Source organism: Lepidochelys olivacea (assembly GCF_965140295.1).
Source record: "Lepidochelys olivacea isolate rLepOli2 genome assembly, chromosome: 9".
Classification (NCBI taxonomy): Eukaryota; Metazoa; Chordata; order Testudines; family Cheloniidae; genus Lepidochelys; species Lepidochelys olivacea.
In genome coordinates this window covers 63,678,530-63,701,032 of record NC_140419.1, presented here as the reverse complement: position 1 = coordinate 63,701,032, position 22,503 = coordinate 63,678,530, and the positions used below count along the sequence as shown (strand labels likewise).

Sequence of the window (22,503 nt, the reverse complement as noted above, 5' to 3'; positions counted from 1 at the left end):
CTGCTAAAGCAATAAATGAAATACACAGTCATTTGTGATCAGTTTTAGGCAGCTCATTTTCCCCCTCTGCTGTGTCCAGCATTCAGATTAACAGGTTAATTTTCCCTTCCCACCCTGGCCCTTTCCTCTGACAAAGGGCAGTTGCAATGTTGTATCTAGACCCCGTGAGGATATATATAAATTCCCTCAGTCTCTCCAGATCTATTTATAGCATGGCAGGCAGTGGCAAAGGCTCTCCTCAAGGCTTCATCTCCTACAAACAGTCTTCACAGACAGCAGAGAGATAAATTTAGCACGCAAGATTTCTTAAAGAGACAGCTGCTCAGTGATGCGCTCTCTCGCTGAGTGCATCTCTGGCTCAGCTGAGTGCTCTCCATTTCTTTTTTCTGTCCCCCCGCCTTTATCTCTATATACCCCCCCACCCACACCCTGGCTTTCTATCTCTTCCTTCCTTATTGATTCTTTTGCTTGATCTGAGTCTCATTCTCTCTGGCTCTCTATCTCCTCATTCTTTATCACCCTTTTTTTCTCTCCCTTCCTCTCTCCACCTCCCAGGCCACAGGGCTCAGAAGATAACAAAGCTTCCCTGTTAACAGTTCACTGGTTATGCCTGCATCCTAAAATATGTGTTGCTTGATTAATGCCTTCCAGATGGTTAATTGAAAGGGGTGCTGGGGGACCAACCCTTCCCCCTCACCTCCAGCTACACACACACACACACACACTGCACAGAAAGGAGATTGCATTCAAAGGAGATTGGGCAGTCAGGTGAGGGGGAGCAAAGCCGGCATGTCTGAGGGGCAGCGCACTCTGAGGACAGTGCTGTGTTGCCAGGCTGGTTAACTAGACACTGATTTGCTCTGTCCCCCCTCAGCTGCCCCCCTGCCATCCGAAGTGCATGAAGGCCACATGCAAAAAGAGTGCAGCAGAGAGAACACCTCCCCCCATCTTTCTTTCACCTGCTGCTCCCCCTCTCACACATGTGACACACGCAGTCCGACTCCCCACAAACATAAAGGCACATATCTTCACATTCACCCTCCCCGACGCACACAGCACATCGCGTACAAACGTGCACAGCCCCATCCACACACTCTCACACCCCCACATCGGAGCTGTGTGAGATACTGTGTGCGAACACACACATGCATATCTTTCGCAACGCAACCCGTTTGTGCTATGCCCCATACGTTAACATCATTGAGAGTTGATAGACAAGGGGACATACAATTCATTAGAAAGGGAGGTTCAAAGAAGTGGGATTTGGATAATCAGATTCAGTGATAGAAAGATTAGATGGAAGGGTACGGGTGGTGATAGACAAATGTCATGGTGACTGGGAGAGGCTGGCTGGCTGGCTGGCTGAATAGACAGATAATCAGATAAATTATTCTTCCTTATGCCCCAATGCAGAGCAATTTAATCAACACACGTTTTCTCTTTTATAGGCATGGTTGTCCTCGCTCTCTCTCTTTCACAGACAGAAATGTCTCTCTTCCTCCCTCATTTCAAAATCCCTGCCCCTCTCAGTGTCTTTGTCTCTCTCTCATGTATATATAGAGGGAACACAGCCCCCCCGCGCCTCCCCCTTCTTTAATAAAGAGGCAGCCTGGATGACGTGAGTCACGAAAGACTTAAGCCATGCAGTTAAGGGTGAGCTTCATTCAGTTCCCCCTCCCCACATACTTCCCTCCCCACCATGGCGCTCCCTGGTTACCATAGAAACAGCGGCTCCTCATGCTGCCTGACTTTCATGTCTTCCTTTAATATTTTTTTTCCTTTTCAGAATCACCACCACAGCTGCTTGCATGATGGATCTGAGGAGATACCCTCTGGACCAGCAGAACTGCACGCTAGAAATTGAGAGCTGTGCGTATGCCTCGTGCCTTCCCCTGCCTCCCCTAGGACTAGCATTGCACATGTCATAAGAGGAGGGAAAGCAGGGGGTCCCTGCATGTTATTTCCCCTTCCAGTCTGTATTGTTTTCCACTGATTGCTGCTGGGGATCTGCCTTCTTCTCGCTCTCTCCCCACTGGTGCAGTGCATGCCCTCTCCCCCTGACTGAGTGCTGTGACTTCCACACTCATTTGTCTCTATTTTGGCTTGGTTGGGGCATATGGAGGAGTCTGGCCTGGCCTCTCGGTCTCCCTTTTGAAGGGTGGGAGCCACTCAGGTGAACCTCCAGCAATGGAGAGTCAGGAAAGAGGATACCAGGGCACCAGCATCGGGGTGAGATTGAAAATCTTACTCACTGTGGCAAGGGTTTTAGAAGCTGCCATTAGCACCAGCAGCATTTTCTGGCCTACTGAATATTTGCAGGAGGGGAAAGATGAAAATGCAGTATCCTACAGGACCGGCCCAAAGCCACAGATCTCACAAGAGTGAAGATGAAGTGTCTGGAGTTTTTCCTTTTTCATAAGGAATATCCCCACTATGTCCACAGTCTGCAATGTCCATGTTGCCGTCATAATGCTTCCTGCGCCGGGCAGCCTAAGTTCCAGCAATAGTTTTGATTTGGTTAGGGCAAACTGCAAATTGCAGTCCTTAGCATGGTGCATAATGGAATGTAAATTAAGTCCTGATGGAGGCAGTAATGACATGTTGTAGCTGGTGTCTCTTAGTATATTGAGCATAGTTTAAAGTAGAACCAAGGAAACAGAAGGCAGAGAATTGCCCACAGTTCCCCATCTTGTGATTGTGGTTTTAGTGGGATACGCTCAAGCTAATTTGTTAGCATCAGAGTTATGTTTCCTTGCAGTATGTAAAAGACCAATGCAGACGAGGATTTATTTCTTTAATTCTTTTGTCTTTTACGTATTTGCCGCGTCGGAAACTAGCACAGCTCCATTTTGTTTCCTTTCTCATTTGTGCGCCAGCGTTGCCAGCAGTGGACAGTTAGAATCCAGAAGACGTTCTCCTCCGGCACATCAGCTTATGGCAATTGCAAGATAAATCAAATTTGGGACACGAATAGTGTGAGATGTTTGTGTGAATCCAACAGTGAGCCAGTTCTCGGATACAAGGGATTAAGGAGGCTTGGACTAATTGCATGGAGCAGCGGTGTGAGGGGACATCTCTGCAGTGTATTGCTCTGATGATTCTATTGGGCATGGGGGCCAGATCGATAGTTCTGCCCTGAATCCCATCAGCAACTGTAGCCCCCTTAGCTCCTCTCTTCTGCTCCAAACAACGAGGGCTATGATAGTATAGGCCGGTTGCAGAGTCATGAGGTTTAAAGCCAGAAGAGAACCCTAGATCATGTAGTCTGACCTCTGGCATATCACAGACCACTGAACACCACCAACCATCTCCACGCCAAATAACAACCAGAATTAGGCCAAAGCATTACAGCCCTGAGGGGACTAAAGTGTTGTGTACCACAGGCAGAGAAGGGAGGGACCGAGGTGCACCAATGCCTGAGGCCTCTGCAATGGCAGGGAATTGAGTAAGGGCTTGTCTAGATGAATAGTTAGTCTGCGGCAGGCTGGGATGGAAATCTACCCCGCAGTAGCCTACAATGTGCTAACTGTCCATGGGGATCCTGATGCCGTGCACTAGAAGTTCCCTAATACGCACTGACCTATCCCCCTTTGAAATGGGAGTAGATCAAAAGCCACTATGGAACTTTCAGAGCACGGCACCAGGGACCACACAGACAATTAGTGCATGGTAGATTTTCCCCCAGCTTGCTGCATGTCTAGGCAAGCCCCGAGTGAGGTATACCTAGATGATTAGTACCCAAATGGTGTGGGAAGATCAAGCTGGATGAGGGGAGGGATGTCATATAAGACTCACAGTAGAGTTTGTCATAAAGAGGTGAGGCTACATTTTCATAACCTTGTGAGCTGAGTGCTTGCATCCTGAAAGGTAGCTTCTTCTTCACGTGCCCCTCCTGACTGCTGTGCCAATATTCAAGAAGGGCAAGAGGGATGACATTTGTAACTATTAGCCAGTTAGCCTGGCATCAATCCTGGGCAAAGTAATGGAAAAGCTGATCTGGGATTCAACCAATAAAGAATAGGAATATAACTAATACAGTTAACGTGGTTTCATGGAAAATAGTCAAACCAACCTGATTTCATTCTTTGACAGATTACAAGTTTGGTGGTTAGATGTAATATGCTTAGACTTTTGTAAGGCATTTGACTCAGTACCACTTGACATTCTGATTAAAAAGAAATAGCACTATACGGTATCCACAGAGCACACGTTAAATAGATAAAAACTGGCTAACTGACAGATCTCAAAAAGTCATTGTCGATGGGTAATCATCACTGAATGAGGGGATTTCTAGTAGAGTTCCTCAGGGATTAGCACTAGGCCCAACAGTATTCAACGATTCAATGATCTTCGAGGAAATATAAAATCGCTGCTGATAAAATTTGTGGGTGACACAAAGAGTGTCAGGATGGTAAATAATGATAAGGACAAAGCAATGCAGATCACTTGGTAAACTGTGCCCCTACAAACAACACGTGTATTAATCCCGCCAAATGCATAGATATGCATCTAGGAACAAGAAATGTAGGCCAGACCTACAGAATGGGGGACTGTACCCTGGAGAGCAGTGACTCTGAAAAGGTTTGAAGGGTCATAGTGGGAAAGCAACTGAACACCAGCTCCCAGTGCAATGCTGAGGCAAAAAGGGCTAATGTGATCTTGGGATGTCTGAACACGGGGATAGCGAGTGAATAGGGAAGGGATTTTTACCTATACACGGTGTTGGTGACACTGATATTACAATGCTGTATCCGGGTCTGGTGTCCACAGTTAAAGTGGAGTGGACGCAGAAAAGAGTCACAGAAATGATTCAAGAGTTGGAGAAAATGCCTTACAGAGAGAGACTTAAAGAGCTTGATCTGTTTGGCTTATCAAAAAGAAGATTAAGAGCTGACTTGATTACGGTATATAAGTATCTTGGTGAGGAGAAAATACTGGCCTCTTTAACCTAATGGAGAAAGGCAGGACAAGAGCCAATGGCTGGAAGGTGAAGCCAGACAAATTCAATTTAGAAATTAAGCCCAATTTTTTAATATCAAGGGGGATTCACCATTGGAAGAAACTCCCAAGGGAAGTAGTGGATTCTCCATTTCTTGATGCCTTCAAATCAAGACTGGCTACCTTTCTGACAGAGATGCTTTAGCCAAACAAACACAAGGTCCTGGGCTCAATACAGGGGTCAAAGGATGGAATTTAATGGCCTGTGATATACAGGAGCTTGGACCAGATGATCTAATGGTCCCTTTTGGCCTTAAACACTATGAGTCTGTGTGGGCTTATGACTTGTCTCTGTCCTTTAGCCGATGGCAGTTTTACCAGTGACTGTAGTGGGAGCAGGAGCATGGTCGCCCTAGGACCTGGATCAGCCACATCTCAAGTGTCGTGCAGATCTTCTCCTCCCAAAAGAGGGAAGAATGGGCTCAGCTGGAGCCTCCAACCCAATGCACAGAAGCAGTGAGCTTTCATGGGCTAGATCCTCAGCTGATGGAACTTAGGTTTGCTCTATTGAAGTCAATGGAGCTATGCTGTTTTAACCAGCTGTGGATCTGGTCCAATATTTGTGGATGTTTTTTAAAGCAGCTTTGAATAAATGCAATGATGTCTAAGGTTAAGTGTCTCACTGTTTATCTACAGGGCAGGTACGGAGACAGTGCAAGCTTTGCCACCATACTTTGCCTCAACTCTGTTCTGGAAGGACTATACACCTCTAGGGCCCTATAGGTCTCTATAGTCCATTTAATTCTTGGCCTCTCTGTGGACATTACTGACAATCGGTACCAGCTGTGATTTTGGCTATATGTTGTGGACACCTTCCCACTAAGAACGGCCAGTCCCTTCCACACGAACTAGCAAAATGCCTTGATGCTGCAAGTACCTGCATGCTCTGCAGGGCTGTTGTGCTGCAGTGTGATGGTCATGAACAGAGGCTATTCTCAAATGCAAGTTAGGTTGAACCACTGGGAGGAGTCTTCTGCAATGAGAAATAATAAACCCCTTGCACACTTACTCTCAGGGTGTGAGGTAAAAACAGGCCAGGGAATGGGTGTGTGATCATTATGCCAGTGAGACACTTAGCTGCATGCGTCCTTTGTTGGCCTCACTCCTGCTACTGGACAGGAGTAGTTTGGCAGTTGCTCAGCAGTGCTCCCATTAATTGGGCTCCCCTGCACACCCAGTCCTGCCCAGCATTTGTTACCTTGTGATGATACGTGCAGTTTCCCACATGCGTACAGTGCAGGACCAAACCCAAAGGGGGATTTGCATTAGGTAATGATGGACCAGGCTTGCATTTCAACCAGTTATGCTGAAATGAAAGACTTGATAGCTCATTATTATCTTCCAGAGCCATCCAGCCCTCTCTCCCACTAAAGCTCTTCTAAATGGCTGCTTAATGAAGGCATTTGCCTATCAAAGAGGCTCACATTTTGACCTAGGTGAAATTGTTGAGAGTCTGGAGGGGAAAGGACCAAATGTTTTTTGGGGTTTTTTTTGTTAGTGCTGCTGTTCATAATCCACCACCTTGTTGCTCTTGTATTTTGTAAACAGATAGGCACCATTTTCATGGGCCACATCAAAAAAGCATTGTGTGATCTCCCCCTGCTGGCATGCAGAAATAGTTCACCAAGGAAAAGATGTGCATATTGCTTGTGAGAGAGGCTTCTGATGTACAAATCCCGTCTAAGCAAACCAAGAATTGTGTGGCTGTCTTAGGGGTCAGCTCCCACCTTCACCTTCCACTTCATAGTCTTCATAAGGAGTCTTGGCCATTTGTTTCTTTCTCCAGGTAGCTGTTCTATCAAATTGGGCTAAGGAGTGAAGGTTCATCAAGAGGTGGGGAATGGCTGCTATGCCCTGATAAATGGACACCATTTGAGTCCCATGGGAAAAGTCTTCATGGAGATGGAGGTGCTGATTTCCAGGACTTGTTAACTCTGAGTGTACTGTGCTTCCTCACCTCACAGATGGCTACACAGTCGATGACATTGTGTTTTTCTGGCAAGGAAATAACTCGGCCGTCACGGGGATGGAGATGCTGGAGCTGCCCCAGTTCACCATCATTGAGCAGAGACTGGTCACCAGAGAAGTGGTCTTCACCACAGGTGGGGCTCCATGCAAAGGGGTTTGGGGAACATATAAAGGATTCTCTTTGCAAGTCAGTGAAGCTGCTTCTCTAACTTAGATGCGGAAGCACTTGTCTAGGATGTTTGAGGACCTGGGTTCTAATCTTGCAGTGCCACTTTGGAAAATTGGTCTCTCTTCCAATCCTACCAACCCTGCTTTTTCAGATCCATGCCCTCAGACAGCAAGAGGTTAATGGTGCAATTTTTTGCAGATACCCTCAAGATTGCCAGGCCAAAATGCTGACTTCCCTCAAACAGGGCTTCATTGGTAGGTTCCCACCTTTACCACTCTTTCCATGTGATTTCCAAGTGGCTCTTGAAGCTCCAATAAAAATAACAATACGAAGAAAAACATTTCCATAAAAACAAGTGTGCAACCTATGAACGAGAAGCAAACCTGCCTGTGTGTCATGGGGAAAGGAGCTGGTAAGACTGGACATCTGATGGTTTATTTGTTGCCAGCTGGAAAATTTGCTGTGATTGGTGACAGACTTCATTTTATCTAGAATATGTGCACTGCCGAAAAACAAACCACAAACATTGGCTCTTAAGACCTTCTAAATTACATGAGACCACTGCCAAGATCATCAGTTGTTATTACAGTATTGCCTGGAGGCTCTAACCAAGCTGGGTGCCCCATTGGCTTGGGAACTGGGCAATCACATAGTGAAAGACAGTCTCTGCCCCCAAGAGCCTACAATATCAGACAGACAAAAAGTGGGAGGGGAACAAAGGTACTGAGAGGTGAAGTGACTTGTCCAAGGAGACAAAAGACGATTGCTGAGAGCAGACCGTAGGTCTCTTTCTTCCTAGTCTAGTGCCCTAACCATTAAACTAGACTGCCTGCCCAGTTAAGCTGGTTGCCAGCCTTGAGGGTCCCTTTGTCATAACACATCATCCCTCACTACAAGAAAGATGTGGAAAAATTGGAAAGAATCCAGCGGAGGGCAACAAAAATGATTAGGGGACTGGAACACATGACTTATGAGGAGAGGCTAAGGGAACTGGGATTATTTAGTCTGCAGAAGAGAAGAATGAGGGGGGATTTGATAGCTGCTTTCAACTACCTGAAAGGGGTTCCAAAGAAGATGGATCTAGACTGTTCTCAGGGGTAGCAGATGACAGAACAAGGAGTAATGATCTCAAGTTGCAGTGGGGGAGGTTTAGGTTGGATATTAGGAAAACTTTTTCACTAGGAGGGTGGTGAAGCACTGGGATGGGTTACTTAGGGAAGTGGTGGAATCTCCTTCCTTAGAGGTTTTCAAGGTCAGGCTTGACAAAGCCCTCGCTGGGATGATTTAGTTGTGGATTGGTCCTGCTTTGAGCAGGGGGTTGGACTAGATGACCTCCTGAGGTCCTTTCCAGCCCTGATATTCTATGATCCCCTTCCTCAGCTGTTAAGATAGCAGTTGAAACAGGGTGACCTCTTGTATTTTCAGCTTCATAGCAAAGGGGAGAGTTACAGAAGGGTGAGTTCTTACCGGAGTCCTCTACAGACTTGCACAGTTAAACTATTTGCATTTGCCCAGTTTGCACACACCTTTATGGTACCTGCATGGGGAAAATAAGATTCACAGTGGCACATGCATTTTACGGAAGAGATTGTGCATGAAACTGGAAGTTTCATCTGAGCAGTGAGGCTGAACAGGAACCTTGTGGTTGGGACAGTCCCGAGTTTTCTCAGCAGCTGCCTAACACACTGCCTTCAGCTATTTAGAAGTAAATTTTCTTCTTATTTTTGTGAGTGAGCACATGGTATCTAGCAGAAGAGATCCTCTGTCTTCTCCAACTGCAACTGCTTATGGGAGAATCTGTTCCCATTTAATGTTCAGAAAGCCTGGGCTCCTAACCACTCAAGGTGGTTAAAGATTCAAGGCAGTGGGCCCAATTGACCAGACTCCAAAGAGGCTCTTCCTGAAGGTGATAAATTTATGCCATCAATGGAAACGCAGAATAGCGGGATTACCTCCCCTGACCTTCCCCAGCGTTACTTCTAAAAAGGGAGAGATATGAGTGATTCCCAGGTGATTCCCATTCCTGTTCCTGCCCCCTTATCATACCTGCAACCCTGGCCCTTCCGCAAATGACAGCTCCTTTTGGTATCTGATTGACAGGCTCTTATCTCCGCTTATCCCTGAGTTTCCGGATCAAGAGGAACATTGGTTACTTCATCCTCCAGACTTACATGCCTTCCATCCTCATCACCATCCTGTCCTGGGTCTCCTTCTGGATCAATTATGATGCTTCTGCTGCCCGGGTGGCATTGGGTAGGTCCTTTTTCACTTTACACTCCATAAGGGCTTCCTTTGGGGAGGGGAGTGGGCTGAGATTGTTTGAAAAAGAAAAGGGGAACACAGTGGTTAAAAGAGTGATAGAGATCCCATGGCAAAGTAAATACACATTGCACCTTCTGTTATCTCCCAAGAGGGTCAAACTTGAAGATATCACAACACATCTAGTGAGATGCAGTTCAAATATGCAGAGATCCAGGTATACAGACCTCTGTGCAGTTATTGTAGTTATCAGCTGTGTGCGATGTAGCAATCAAACAGACATGCAAACAAATGCACAGGTGACACATCTAATCGCTGGAATCAATGCACCGGCTTGTATTTCCACGAGGCTCCACATTCAAGCATACAGGTGTTCTGCTTTGAAACATACTAAGGGTGAAGTGGCACCTTCAGCCACCCCTAGTCAGGGGCAGTGCTTCGCTATGCTGTCCCTAAAGCAGAGGTTGTAGGTGTTTTGAAAATAGTGAGTCTCTGAATCATAAATCAGGGCCTACTACTCTCTCACTGCGGGGCAGAAGTAAACTCTGCCAGCACTTTCCCTGGTGCAGCTTATTTCCCCTGTCAGGCAGGCTCAGCTGTGCTGATCAGAACATTATGGAGGATAGAGCCAAATCTTCATCCACTCCCCACCCCAGCATGCCCAGTCCCTGCCTGTCTGCCCAGTTGCAGCTGCTCCCCTCCTTTGTATGGTTGAGCAGTGCAGGTAACCTGTGCAGGGAAGGAAGGAGGACTTTTAGGGAGCCATTATCGGAAGCATGAGCAGTGCACATGTTCATTATGCCGTTTGCAAAACACCTGTATCCTGCTCATCCATTGAAGTCATTTTTTCAGATCTGTCAGAGATTTGTTGCCAGAGGACTAAGTTCATGGCGACTTAGTTTCAGGATTCAGCTCTTGAGGAGTTACCCCAGTATATAAAAGCACCTGGATATCTTTTAATGTGTGAAAACCACCTGTTCTCTACTCAGGTAACACACAAAACAACACAAACAGACTCTGGCAGACTTTGCAAGATAAACTCACAGTTTTTCTGAGAACAAGCTAGAGAGTTTTCAGCTCAAAGAGGCATTTGTCCCCTCAGATAGGTCTATGTCTTAAGAGTCTGATCCCACATCATGAGCTTTGCCATGAACTTCAGCAGCATCAAAATGAGACTCTAAAATGGGGGGTTAAATGAACATGCCTCCTCTGACATAACCATGTTATCACTTAGATGGCATTTCTTTCACTGAGTGTGTGTATGTGCGCACGCTCGCGCTGGTGTGTGTATGTGTCTGTCTGTCTGTCTGTCGATTGACTGGGAGGCAGATAAAACAAACAGGTTAGGTGGATAGATAGGCACTGTGGGTGGATGGATGGATGGACAGACAGATGATGAATGAATGACTATGGGCACAGGGGGAATGTTTGCAGTGTTACAAATTTCCATGGTACTTTACAAACTCTAGTAAAGACACATTTCCTGCCCTGAAGAGCTCAGACTCTTAAGTAAATACAAGACAAATCCAGGAGAATAAATTTAGGCCCTTCAGTTTAGGAAAGCACTTAAGCACAGGCTGAAGGGCTGTCCCGAATCAGGATGTGTTCCTGAATCAGAGCCTGGGTGAGGGAACCTTAATCAGGAGACAGGAGGTGGAGCTGATTGAAAAGGTGGGTTTGGAAGAAGGAGTTGAAGGAGGGGAGGGTGACTGGAACACCAGAACAGGCGTGTGCAGCCTGATAGACGGTTCAATGGAGGGAAGGATACAGAAGGGACAGTAAGGTGAGGGAACTGAGATCAGTGTAGGGAGTAAGAGGAGGGCTAGAGGTTTAGCAGAGCTGAGATGTAGGCTGGATGATAACAAAGTGCTTGAATTTGCTACAGTAGAAGACAGGGAGCCAATAGGGAGATTCAAAAGAGGGATGGTGCAGACAGAGCAATTGGAGAGGAAGATGACTTCAGCAGTGGTGATTCAGGCAGACTTTGGGGGTGGAGTTGGGAGGCCAGAAGGAAGAAGGTTGCTGTAATAAAAGTAAGAGGTAACCAGTGCACAGACAGGAGCTTTAGCAGCAAGGAAAGGGTGGATGTGGATGTTATACAGGGTAAAGTGAGAGACTGGATATTGGAGGAGAAGGAGAGAAAAGTGTCCAGGGTGACCGGGTCAGAGAGAGGAAGGACAATGGAGTGGTGTTAGAGAAAGGATTCATTTATAGAAATATTGAGGTTGGGGTGGCAGCTGGACACCCAGGAGGAAACATCAGAGAGGGGATAAAGATCTGAGATCAGAGAGAGGGTCAGAGGTCAGGGATAGTGTGACGTTCCCCTCTGGTGTTGTCTGGACCGGTGATCTGCTAGGTCACTCTAATCCTTGACTCTGGGAGCCAGCCTTACTCTGCTCTGCTGTGAGAACCCCCACTGTTCACGCACAGCCTCTGGCATGTAAGCTGCTCCTTGGACTGTGCAACTGAATGACACTAGCCAATTCCGCTGGTCCCAGAGACAATCCTAGGAACCCCCATCTTGCAGTGTCCAGTTATACCCACTGGACACTGCAAGCTTATATGAGTTCATCAATTTAATAAAGAAATTGATATGCACCAGGCTTGTTATCCCAAGGGGAGGCTCTGACACACTGCAAACTAAATGCACTGCTTCAGGTAGAATAAACAAATTTATTAACTATAAAGATAGATTTTAAGTGATTATAAGTCAAAACATAACAAGTGAGATTTGGTCAAATGAAATAAAAGCAAAATGAATTCTAAGCTGATCTTAACACTTTCAATGCCCTTACAAACTTAGATGTTTCTCACCGCAGGCTGGCTGGTTGCCCTTCAGCCAAGCTCTCCCCTTTGATCAGTGCTTCAGTTGCTTGGTGTGGTGTCTGTAGATGTAAGTGGAAGAGAGAGAAAAAGCATGGCAAAATGCCTCTCCCTTTTATCATGTCCTTTCTTCCCTCTTGGCTTTGCCCCACCTCTGCCTTCAAAGTCAGGTGAGCATTACCTCATTACAGTTCCAAAGTGACCAAAGGAAGAGGGTGACTCCATCGAGAGTCTAACAGATTCTTCTGCTGCTGTGAGGCTGGGCTGGGTTTGTCCCATACCTGCCCTGATGAGGTGTAAACTGCCTCTCTGTTCTTGGAGGATACATTTTCAGCCTCATAACTAAATACATGAAATTATAACCTATAATCTCACTATAGCATTACTGTAACAATTACTATAAGATCACTATAACAACCATGCTCAGTGCATCATGAGCCTTCCGAAGACACCCAACATGACAAACTTGGCATTGGATACCACACAATTATTTTATAAAGATGAACATAGGGATATAGGGTGTTCCCCTGAGGTACAGAGCATCATAGATAGAGAGAGGGGCTTGGGACTGAGAGCCATTGTTGTAGAGATTGTAGTTGAAACCACAGGCACAGTTAAGGTCACAGAGAAAAGGAGAATGAGAGAGCAGAGGACAGAATTGTGGGGATTGCCAACAGCCAGGAGAGGAGGTTGAGGATCATTAGAAGAGACACTGACAGGGTGATCAACAAGGTACATGAAGAGCTGAGCTGTGAAAGCTAAGGGGGGCAGAGTGCTTCCCTGCCTCAAAGGCAGCAGAGTGGTCAAGGAGAGCCTTATAGCTGTGAGAAGGCTGTCAGCAACCTTGTGCAAGGCAGTGCCAAGAGACTGGAGCGTGGGGAAGACAAAGTGGCAGAGGCGGTGGAAGGAGCTGGAGGAGAGGTAATCAAAGCCACGAGAATGAACAAGACACTTCAGGATTCCAGGGAAAGAGTGGGTGAGGAAGACAAGGTCTGAGGACGTTTACTTCCAGATGGGTGGAACACGAGTGGGCTGGATGGGGAGGGAAATGAACTGGGGAGAGAGTGAGTGGGAAAGGAAAGGGAGGGAATTAGCGAGTCAAGCAGAGAGGAAGGAATGGAGTCAGATGGAAGAAGGACAGAGATGAGAAGGGAGACGTTGGAGTCAGAGAAGAGAGGGAGGGGGAGGAGAAGAGAGCAGAGCTGGGTGTTCTCTATCATCCTGAGTAGAGGAGGAAGGGGACGAAGAGGTGGAGCAGAGCCAGAGGGGGTTGATACAGATCATCTTGCTAAAGCACAGTTTATACCCTCCTCTTGCACTACGCCTCCTGGCTATTCCCTACAGTGACTCCTGTTGGGAGGTGGGGATCAGAACAGGTATTGTCTCTCTCAGCATCCTGCTTATCCCTCTCTGCAGCCACAACTGCTGGGAGAGAATGGGGCTGGGCGTGTCTAAGAGCCCTGGCCTCCTTTCATTCCCTACACTGATCTATCCCCTTCCTTGCATTGCTCAGACAGAGGGGAGAATGAGTGAGTGCCGTGCTGTGGCATCGCCTTGTCTCGGCAACGGAGCATGCGCACTCTCATTGCAGGGGTCACCACGGTGCTCACAATGACCACTATCAACACCCACCTGCGGGAGACCCTCCCAAAGATCCCATACGTCAAGGCCATCGACGTCTATCTCATGGGCTGCTTTGTCTTCGTGTTCCTGGCGCTCCTGGAATATGCCTTTGTCAATTACATTTTCTTTGGGCGGGGCCCTCGCCAGCAGAAGAAGCAGAGTGAGCGGCTCAGCAAGGCCAACAATGAGCGTCAACGATACGAGGAGAAGAGGATGAGGGAGCAGGTTTGTCCCCTTTCTACCTTCTAGCAGGAGAATTCAGATATATCACCTTCGTTCAGTCCAGGGGCGCCCTGGAGGGGCTGTTCCCCCCTTTGTGACAGTCCCTGTGTTCACTATACACTAGGCTAAAGCGTACACCCTCCACAAATGGATGCCCACGAGGACCAAATACTCCTGAGGTTAGAGTCCTCACCCTTCACCCTGCTCCATTAGGGCCATCCTCTTCTGCGAGGATGAGGATGTGATACAGGTGTATTGAGCGCTAACAGAGTGGGACTTTGTCCCCCTCTCCTGGTGGAATCACGTACAGCCCTTTAAAGAGTCAACCCCCTCCTTTAAGATGATGGAGCATGTTCTTCAGCTACAGCAATAGCATCCCTTGCTTTTAGATCAGAAGGCCATTGTTCAGTCTGTAGATGACCCAGCCTGGGGCATTGTTGTTACCCAGACAATAGTCCAAAACCATCCCTGAGGCCAGTGGAATGATGCAAGAGATAAATCTGGCCCTGAGTATGCTCTGCTCAGACTATCACTGCCGTCTTTCTCTCTCTTCCCCATTTCAGGTTGACCCTTATGGCAACATCCTCCTCAGCACCCTGGAGATGAACAACGAGCTGCTGGCCACGGACATGATGAGCAGCGTCGGCGACTCTCGAAACTCTGTCCTGTCCTTTGAAGGCTCAGGAATCCAGTTCCGCAAGCAGCTGGCCTCTCGGGATGGCTTTGGCCACCACCCGACCTTAGACCGCCATGTCCCACTGACCCACCATGCTGCTGTCCGCAACCGTGCCAACTGCCGCCTCCGCCGGCGATCCTCTAAGCTGAAGCTCAAAATCCCGGACCTGGCAGATGTCAGCACCATTGACAAGTGGTCACGGATCATATTTCCAATCACCTTTGGATTCTTCAACCTCATTTACTGGTTGTACTATGTAAATTGATGCCTGCGGCCTCCAGGAGCGATAGGGACAGACACTCAGACAATGACAACACAGGAGCGCTGTGGTCTTTTGGGTTTGGGTTTACTCTTTTCTCTTATTATCATTTCCTCCTTTGGTTGGTAGGTTTATTCTAAGCTTACTTTCTCTTTTCAGCACATTAGAAACACGGAGCATGGGGAGGTGGGACAGGGGGGTCGGGTCGGGGTCTCAGGTTTCAGGAGGGTTGGCCTCGTCTTGATTTCGGTTTTGTGCCGAAGAACTTCACCATTGTAAAAAAAAAAACCCAAAATCAAAAACACAGAAAAGTTTTAAAAAAAAAGAAGAAGAAAATTTTAATGAAACTGAGTCGAAAACAGGGATGGAGGAATAAGCTATCTGTAAATGTGCTCACTGATGCGCTGCCCACACCTCCATTTTACCACTGAAGTCTCATCTCTTTGTTCTTCTTGATATTATTAGTTTTTTAATCTTTCACCCATTTTCACTCTTAGCCCCTTCTCATTTATTCCCACCTGGAGTCACTGAGATCGGGGACATCCATTCTCACACTGCATGGTCTTTCTTTTCTTTCTATCTCTTTCTCTTGCTTACAGGTGTAAAAGAATCTTTTAAACAAACAAAAAGAATATTTATTTTGGAACAGCTGGGGGAGGGCATTGGGAATTACTTGGGAAGGGGAGATGTAAGGAGGCGGGGTGGGGTGGGAGGGTGCATATCAAAAACAAAGGCACATTTGCAAGTTGCCTTTTTCCACCTTCAGGAGTTTGCAAGCTGTTTTTCCAGTGTGAGCATGCGAGCGTGTGTGCGTGTGTGCGCGCGTGCATGTTTTCTGGGGTGGGGAGGGGGGTTTTGTAATTTTTTTTGTAGAAGGAGGACACAGGTCACGTTTAACCGTTGGTGTTTCCAGGGGAATAGCAGGGTTTTGTGTGCGTATTACAACTGCAGGAAACGTTGGGGAGGGGGTCCCAGCTTGGAATGGTCACACGGTGAGGTACACAAATATTAAGGAGAGGGGAGGTCTAAGATTGGCCAGGAAACGTGTGCCACTGTCCGGAGTCGGCATTTGATCTCTTGTTGACTAACCTTGAGTCAGCCCAGTAATGAGAGGGACAGAGATCAGTGTTCCAAACATTTCCCACCTTCCATCCCAGCATGCTGAGTTTTGGGAGAGAACCAGTCACAGGAGTCTAAAACCTAACCCTTTTCCTCCTCCACCTGCTCTCTGTGTACAACTTTCTGGACTCCAAACCACTAGATGACTTCTGACCACTCCAGTGTGGTTTTTGTCTTTCTAGACTTCTGGGTAGAGAAATCTGTGAGTGGCAATTGGGCTTTCATAAAAGCAGTAGAAGCAAGGGGCAGGCTGGGGCACTCTGACGCATACTTCTTAAGCCAGGCCTTGTTGCAGACCCATTAATGCAGCTAGAGTGTAGAAGGGAACACACCACTTCCCTTCTTGCAGAAGGTGTATTAACTATATGTCAGAGTTCCACTGAGCTAGAGAAACATCATTCTGAAAGGCTATGATCTCCAAAGGCTGAGTAGGCAGGAGGTTGAAATGGAAACACTGATCCCTTTGGTGCTTGTGGAAGCCCTAGGTTCTTGGTGGCCTCCAACCATTAGCACTTGTTAATGGTACACAAAAGTAACTTGTCCTGGGATGTTAAAGCCAACATTTTCCAAAGCAGCCAGTGATTTCAGGTTCCTCCATTGTTGGCCCCCAAAATCACAGGCCAATTCAGAAAATGTTGGCTTAGAATATTTCCCATACAATTGTATGCCAATAAAAGCCATGAAAAAAATAAATTCACAAGTGCAAAACTTTAACCCTAGGATCATTCTCCATTATGCCTTCCAGACATGGAGCAGTCATGGAGAACCTTGCCTGTGTACATTCAAGGTTATAAGTGCAATAGGCACATATTGCTGTTAGTGTAAATGTCCCTTTTATTGCTCTCTAGCATTCTCTTCCTTTCTCCCGCACCATCATTGGTCCCCATTGGCTAAGAAAGCTCAGAGCTTCTGACACCAGTGGATGCTCCATATCCCCAGTGACACATGCACCTATTGTATATTGATTTATTCATTAATTTGTGTCTGTATGGTGCTTTGAAAATGTAAAGCACGGTAGACTTGATCTGGCACTGCTGAAGGCAAGGAGAATTTTTACCATTGACATGGGTGGGTGCAGGATCTGGTCCTATATGAGTAATAAGTATTGTTATTTTCATATGAGCAATGTGTCTTATACATTTTCTACTAATAGGACCCTAGACACACAAATAGAGGATACATCCATCTCAGCCATCACCTATGTATTTCTCTTGCACTAATATACTTGCACATGGACACATACCCACCCTGCCTCTGCAATTCTTAAATCGTGCTCATGTTTCCAACTACGCTGCAAAACAAGATTCATGTTTTATTCATATCAGAGGACAATGCTGTAGTAAGCGGGTTTCCCCAACGCTGTTGCACTTGTGGTGCAGATGGGATTTTAGTGTAACCACTTTCCCATATGGCAGAGCATGAGAGAAGTTTGAGTGCAGCATGAGCATAGCATTAGAACTGCACTGGTGAACCATGCCCATATGGTACAGTACGGGGTCACACTAATGTGGCAGGCAAGAAAGTAAATTGCACTTTATACTAAGTTTCCATTTATCAATGGTTTAAAAAGGGTTACAAACATTTAGTAGAAGAATAGCATGTTCCAGACACGAGTGGCATGTGTTATAGAAAATTATAAACACATCAGAAAATGTTGTTAGTGGTTATAAGCCATGGTTATATGCTACCTATTGACATGCTGGATTTTCATAAGTGTCAATAACAATTAATTGGCTGTTTATTAAAACAGCCAATTGCTGTTTATTAATTCCATCTAAATGGATCTTTACTATGAAGTGTAGCCAAAATAAATAAAAGGCAGCTATAGCACATGACGCCTTCAAATGGTAGATAAGAAACAAAAGCAAAGGGCCAAGTTATAGAGGAGATGATGCTGTGGAATATTGTTCAGGAGCTACAGTCATTAGCTTTGCAAGGATGGGGAAACCCTGGCTAATCCTTATTGGCTGGGAGAGCCCAGGCCTCAGGGACTAAATGTTTTGAATTTCAGCCAGTACTGATGCCTGGCAGTGATAGAGATACTTGGAGGATGGAACTATCATCAAAGTTATTTGCCATCTGAGCACCGGGGCCTCTACCAGCCACTGACTGAACCCAGGCCCCATAATTACTCTCCAGAGCCTTTTGCAGCTGGAGAGTGAATGCAAAGTCCTGTACTTTCTATTTAAGGCTTCAATCAGGGATTGAGCCCAGAGTGCCATAGTTCCATTCAGAGGCTCCAGCAGTCAGGGATTAAGCCATGGTCCACTGGTGATGCAGCCATCTGGGAGTTTGATTCAGCCTCCTTTGTTATTGTCTTGGTTCTCTGTCAGCTGGGTTCTCTTTCTTTTCAGGAGTTGTCCTACTTTCTTTCTTTGAATGTTTCTGACCTGTCATTACTAGGTCAGGTTTGCTTGATAGAATCAGTCTCAGTATTTCCAGACATCCTGATTACTTGGTTCTACACTATCATCTTGCTAAAGTGTGTGTGGTCAGGACTTTTCACACCAGCCAGGGACAGCCTTCTAATTTCTGGTGACAGGATAGACTGCTGGGGAACAAAAGAGCCCTGTAAATCAATCTCTTATTTTATTGTATGGGGGAGAGGGGATAAATGCAGGAGGACCCTCAAAACACCTCCCTCCAGGGCAAAAGCTGGACTCTTTCCACTCCACAGCTGTTTAGCAAAGGAGATGAATCACAGTGTTACTATGGGGGACCAGTGATTCCAGAAAGATCTTTTGAAGGAGGCTGCAGATAGGGGAAAGGACCTTAAATCTGCAAACAATGCTCTTACAACGCACAGGTTTGACGCTCCCATAAGAGTGCAGAAAAAGGGTGACATGTGCCTATAGAAAAGTAAATTCAAGGCAAGTTCCATTGGAGGTATGGGGGGAAAGCAACACTCACTTTTCATAGCTGCTGTCCCAATCTTGCCTCCGCTGTCTTCAGATCAGCAGACAAATCTCACTGCTCATACACATTCAACAGCTACTGTTTCTTCAGCAGCTCATATCTCATTTCCCCCATCTCTCTTTTTGCTATTCTTTTCCCAAAAAGATAGTGAGCGTTTCCCCTCTCTAGTGCTTGCTTTCAGTGCTGTTGGCCCTTATGGCAATTCACACTGGCATAGATCCCACACACGCTGCCCCCACCCATGTCACAGTTTCAGGGTGACTGCACCTGTATTCCCCTCCTTGGTGCACCAAGAGCACCCACTTTAGGCTTCAGGCTCCCAGTCTTCATCTCTTCTGGGCAGAGTCTCACTCCCTCACTGGGGGTTTTAAGGCTGCACAGCTTCTTAATTTACACAGTGATATTTCTGGTAAACCAGACTATCTGCCAGCACCTGCATTTTGCCTTCTCTCCGAGGGCTATGTGCAGGACATGGCTCACAGGCACAAGTTACCACCCAGCTCCTTTTAAGCAAGCATAGTTATTCTTACGGTGAAAGCATTACAGAGAGAACACATTAGAAACAATAAAAGAACCTGCACATATGCTAAAAATCTTCATCCAAACTCTGACCTAGGGCTCTGGTGGATCTTGGTCCTTCAGAACCCACAACTGGGTTTTCTATTTGGTTACAAGTTCATCAGTGTTAGATCCACAACAAAAGCCCTGAGTCAGTTTAAACTCAGGCTATTTATTCAAAAGTCCTTTCTTTGTCTGTTGGCCTCTGGAGAATCCAGTCTGAACTAGTAGATGTAAGCCTCCCCCACAGGTGGTATCTCTCTCGGTCAGGGGTTCAGCTTGGCTGATTTGCCTTACTATCACCACCCACTCTTTTTAGTTCCTGGAGGAGCTGTGGTAGCCCTCCCGCACTGTGTAGAACACAACCATACATAAACCTTTAATTTAAAACAGTGTACCCCAAAGGTACTACTTGGGGTAGAAATATTGGTCACAGCTCCAACCATCCATTTTGTTTTTGTGAAGCTATGGCAGTGGGAAAGAAAGGAATGGACCTTACACCTCTTTATCAAAGCTTCTGGTTTTATCTCTGAGGTTGCCTCTTTGCTTCAGTGGTGAAGGTGATCCAGGCCCCTGTATGGGGTGCTTTAATCTCAGATTGGGACAGGATTACTGTCCGTTGCATTAATTACCTGGTAGTGATTTCCTTCACATCCAGGAGAGAAGCCCCATGTTGCATGTGGTCATCAAAATGGGGGTGGGGGAGACAAGTGCTTGTTCTTTCCCAGAAAGTCCAAGAAGGGGAAAGAGGAGGAGGAAAAGGAAGAGAAATAGAATTGGAAATTCTCTCAGGATAAACATGGCCAATTTACCCCAATTGTTTCATTTTCTGACACTAGTGTAGGGCTGTCACTCAGGGACCTTTAGGAACTCGGACCTTGGGACTATATCCTACCTGTCCCCTTCCCATCCCTTTCCTTCAACCTAGAGACATAAGAATTGAGGGTTGGGAGACAGAGAGGAAAAATGAGAGTCCATGTAGCAAGGCCCTGCTATTCCATGGGAGACTGAAGCCTTGATTACTAAGAAAACAGGAAAATATATGCCTTTGTATTCATGTTTTCAACCATAACCCTACCCGTAGTGTATATAGGATAAGTTCACAGTGCATGAAACAAACAGGACTGTAGGTCTTAAGTGGCATCCAGCTTTCTTGCTAACGCATGCACATCTGACACCGCACCAGCAGCTTATGTCTTGCAAATAAGTGGGGAACCTGCCAAAGCTTGTCATGTCCTCTACCAAGGGACAGTGCCATATACTTCCCAGAAACAGAATCATCTGGGTCACTGATCAAGCTGGTCTATTCAGCTAGGTTTCCTCCAGAGGCCTTGGGGTTGTGGAGTGGGGAGAAAAGAGATTTTGTCTCGTATAGTCATTATCAGGCAAAACAGTAGAAACCTCTGGAGCTGCAGGCCAAAGGTCACTAGTCACAGGGAAGGCGGCTGCTGAAAAGTTAGTGATGAGCTAGAGATGGTTATGGCATGAGGAAGATGTGCAATTTTAATGGGCTTGAAGGGATTGGGGGCGCTGGACACTGAAGACCTCTGTTGATCCAAACAGACTGGGTACAGCTGCAGGCAGCCATAAATGAACCTGGCCTCATGACTCTTAACCCTAACCTGCAGAGACCACCGTCTCTGGAAGACAATGGGGTCAGGAGATAGCCTTAGTCCATTCCCTCCCCTATCTATACATTAGAGCTGGGAGGTGTGATTCTCAGCTCACGTAGACATATGCACTCTAGCTGGGTAGCCAGGGTGGCATGGATGGCAGCTTGGGCTAGCTGCCTGAGTGCATACCCATCCAGATTCCCTGGGGGAGGGTTCCAGCCATTATCCTGAGCCGCTGCCCCTGTTACCCCAGCCACACAGCTACTTTTAGCATGTTAGCTGCAGCACAGCTAAAATGGGTATGTCTGTGGGAGCTGGGAATCACGCTTCCCAGCTCAAATGTAGACGGAGCCTCAGAGGTGATCTGGCCCCTGTGCTAGCTCAGTTCCTTTAGACTGGGACAATCATTTGCATCCTGACAATTTGCAGGAGCTGGGTTTGGATAAGTGACTGGAGGGGAGGTCACCCAAAGCCAAGATCAAAGGATGAGCTCAACCCTAGTTCCAGATGTCAAAGCCAAACACATAGTTGCCAAATGCTTCTGTGAAGATGGGGGTGGGGGCTATCAAGGGGTGGGAGCATTTAGGAGTCTGGAAAGATGGGGTGTGGGCAGAAGGAGAGAATTCCAGCAGATGTGTTGAAAACAGGTCCTATTGCAGAGACTGTGTGGGTGGGGAGGGGTGGGGAGATGGGTTGTACATAGTGGGGTTTTTAAAAAAAATTGTTTGATTTATAATGTCTTGTTGTAAACCAAATAAAAGTGGTTCCGTACATTCAGAAGAGAAGTGAAACAACTGAAAGGTGACAAATGTGATAAATGTTCTATGGCTCAGCCTTCTGACACCCTTTCCCAAAACCTTTCCAAGGGGGGGAGCCGGGTGTGCGTGCAGAGACACAGCTGCCTGTGGTGATGAGCTGAGTGGCTGGCACTGGCTGATTCCTCTGAGCCAGAGTAAATTAGAGGTGGGAGGAAGAGAAGTGAGATGATGGTGCATGGGTGGCTTTTCAAAGCAGGATTCCACCATCATTGATTCCACTGGCGGAAAGTCTGCCTTACCATATCTTAGGATGTAGGATTGAGGGGCAAGGAGCATCATAAGGGAGGAACCACCTGCAGAAACCTTGAGCAATGATTCAGATGATATGAAAGCAGTGTCAGTCTGAGCCCTCTCTGAAGGGAAGCAGCTGCTGCTGCTGAGCTCTTCCTCATAGTGTTTTGAGGATGCAGGAAGTGATGAGGTCTAGGAGATGCCCAGGCACTCAGCAGAATTATTGAGAAAACCTTCGAGCTGAAAAGACA

The 22,503-nt window shown here is 46.7% G+C and overlaps 1 protein-coding gene across 1 annotated transcript in view; it reads left to right on the top strand.

The window, feature by feature from the left end:
• LOC311526625 (gamma-aminobutyric acid receptor subunit beta-4-like) overlaps positions 1–15,174 on the top strand; it is an 87,546-nt gene extending 72,372 nt beyond the window's left edge. The window contains exons 5-9 of the mRNA XM_084639837.1: positions 1,787–1,869; positions 6,963–7,100; positions 9,236–9,388; positions 13,809–14,065; positions 14,626–15,174. Of these exons, the coding sequence (XP_084495963.1) occupies positions 1,787–1,869; positions 6,963–7,100; positions 9,236–9,388; positions 13,809–14,065; positions 14,626–15,003 (1,009 nt within the window). The 3' untranslated portion in view covers positions 15,004–15,174. The remainder of the gene's footprint in view (positions 1–1,786; positions 1,870–6,962; positions 7,101–9,235; positions 9,389–13,808; positions 14,066–14,625) is intronic.
• Positions 15,175–22,503: the final 7,329 nt, after the last annotated feature.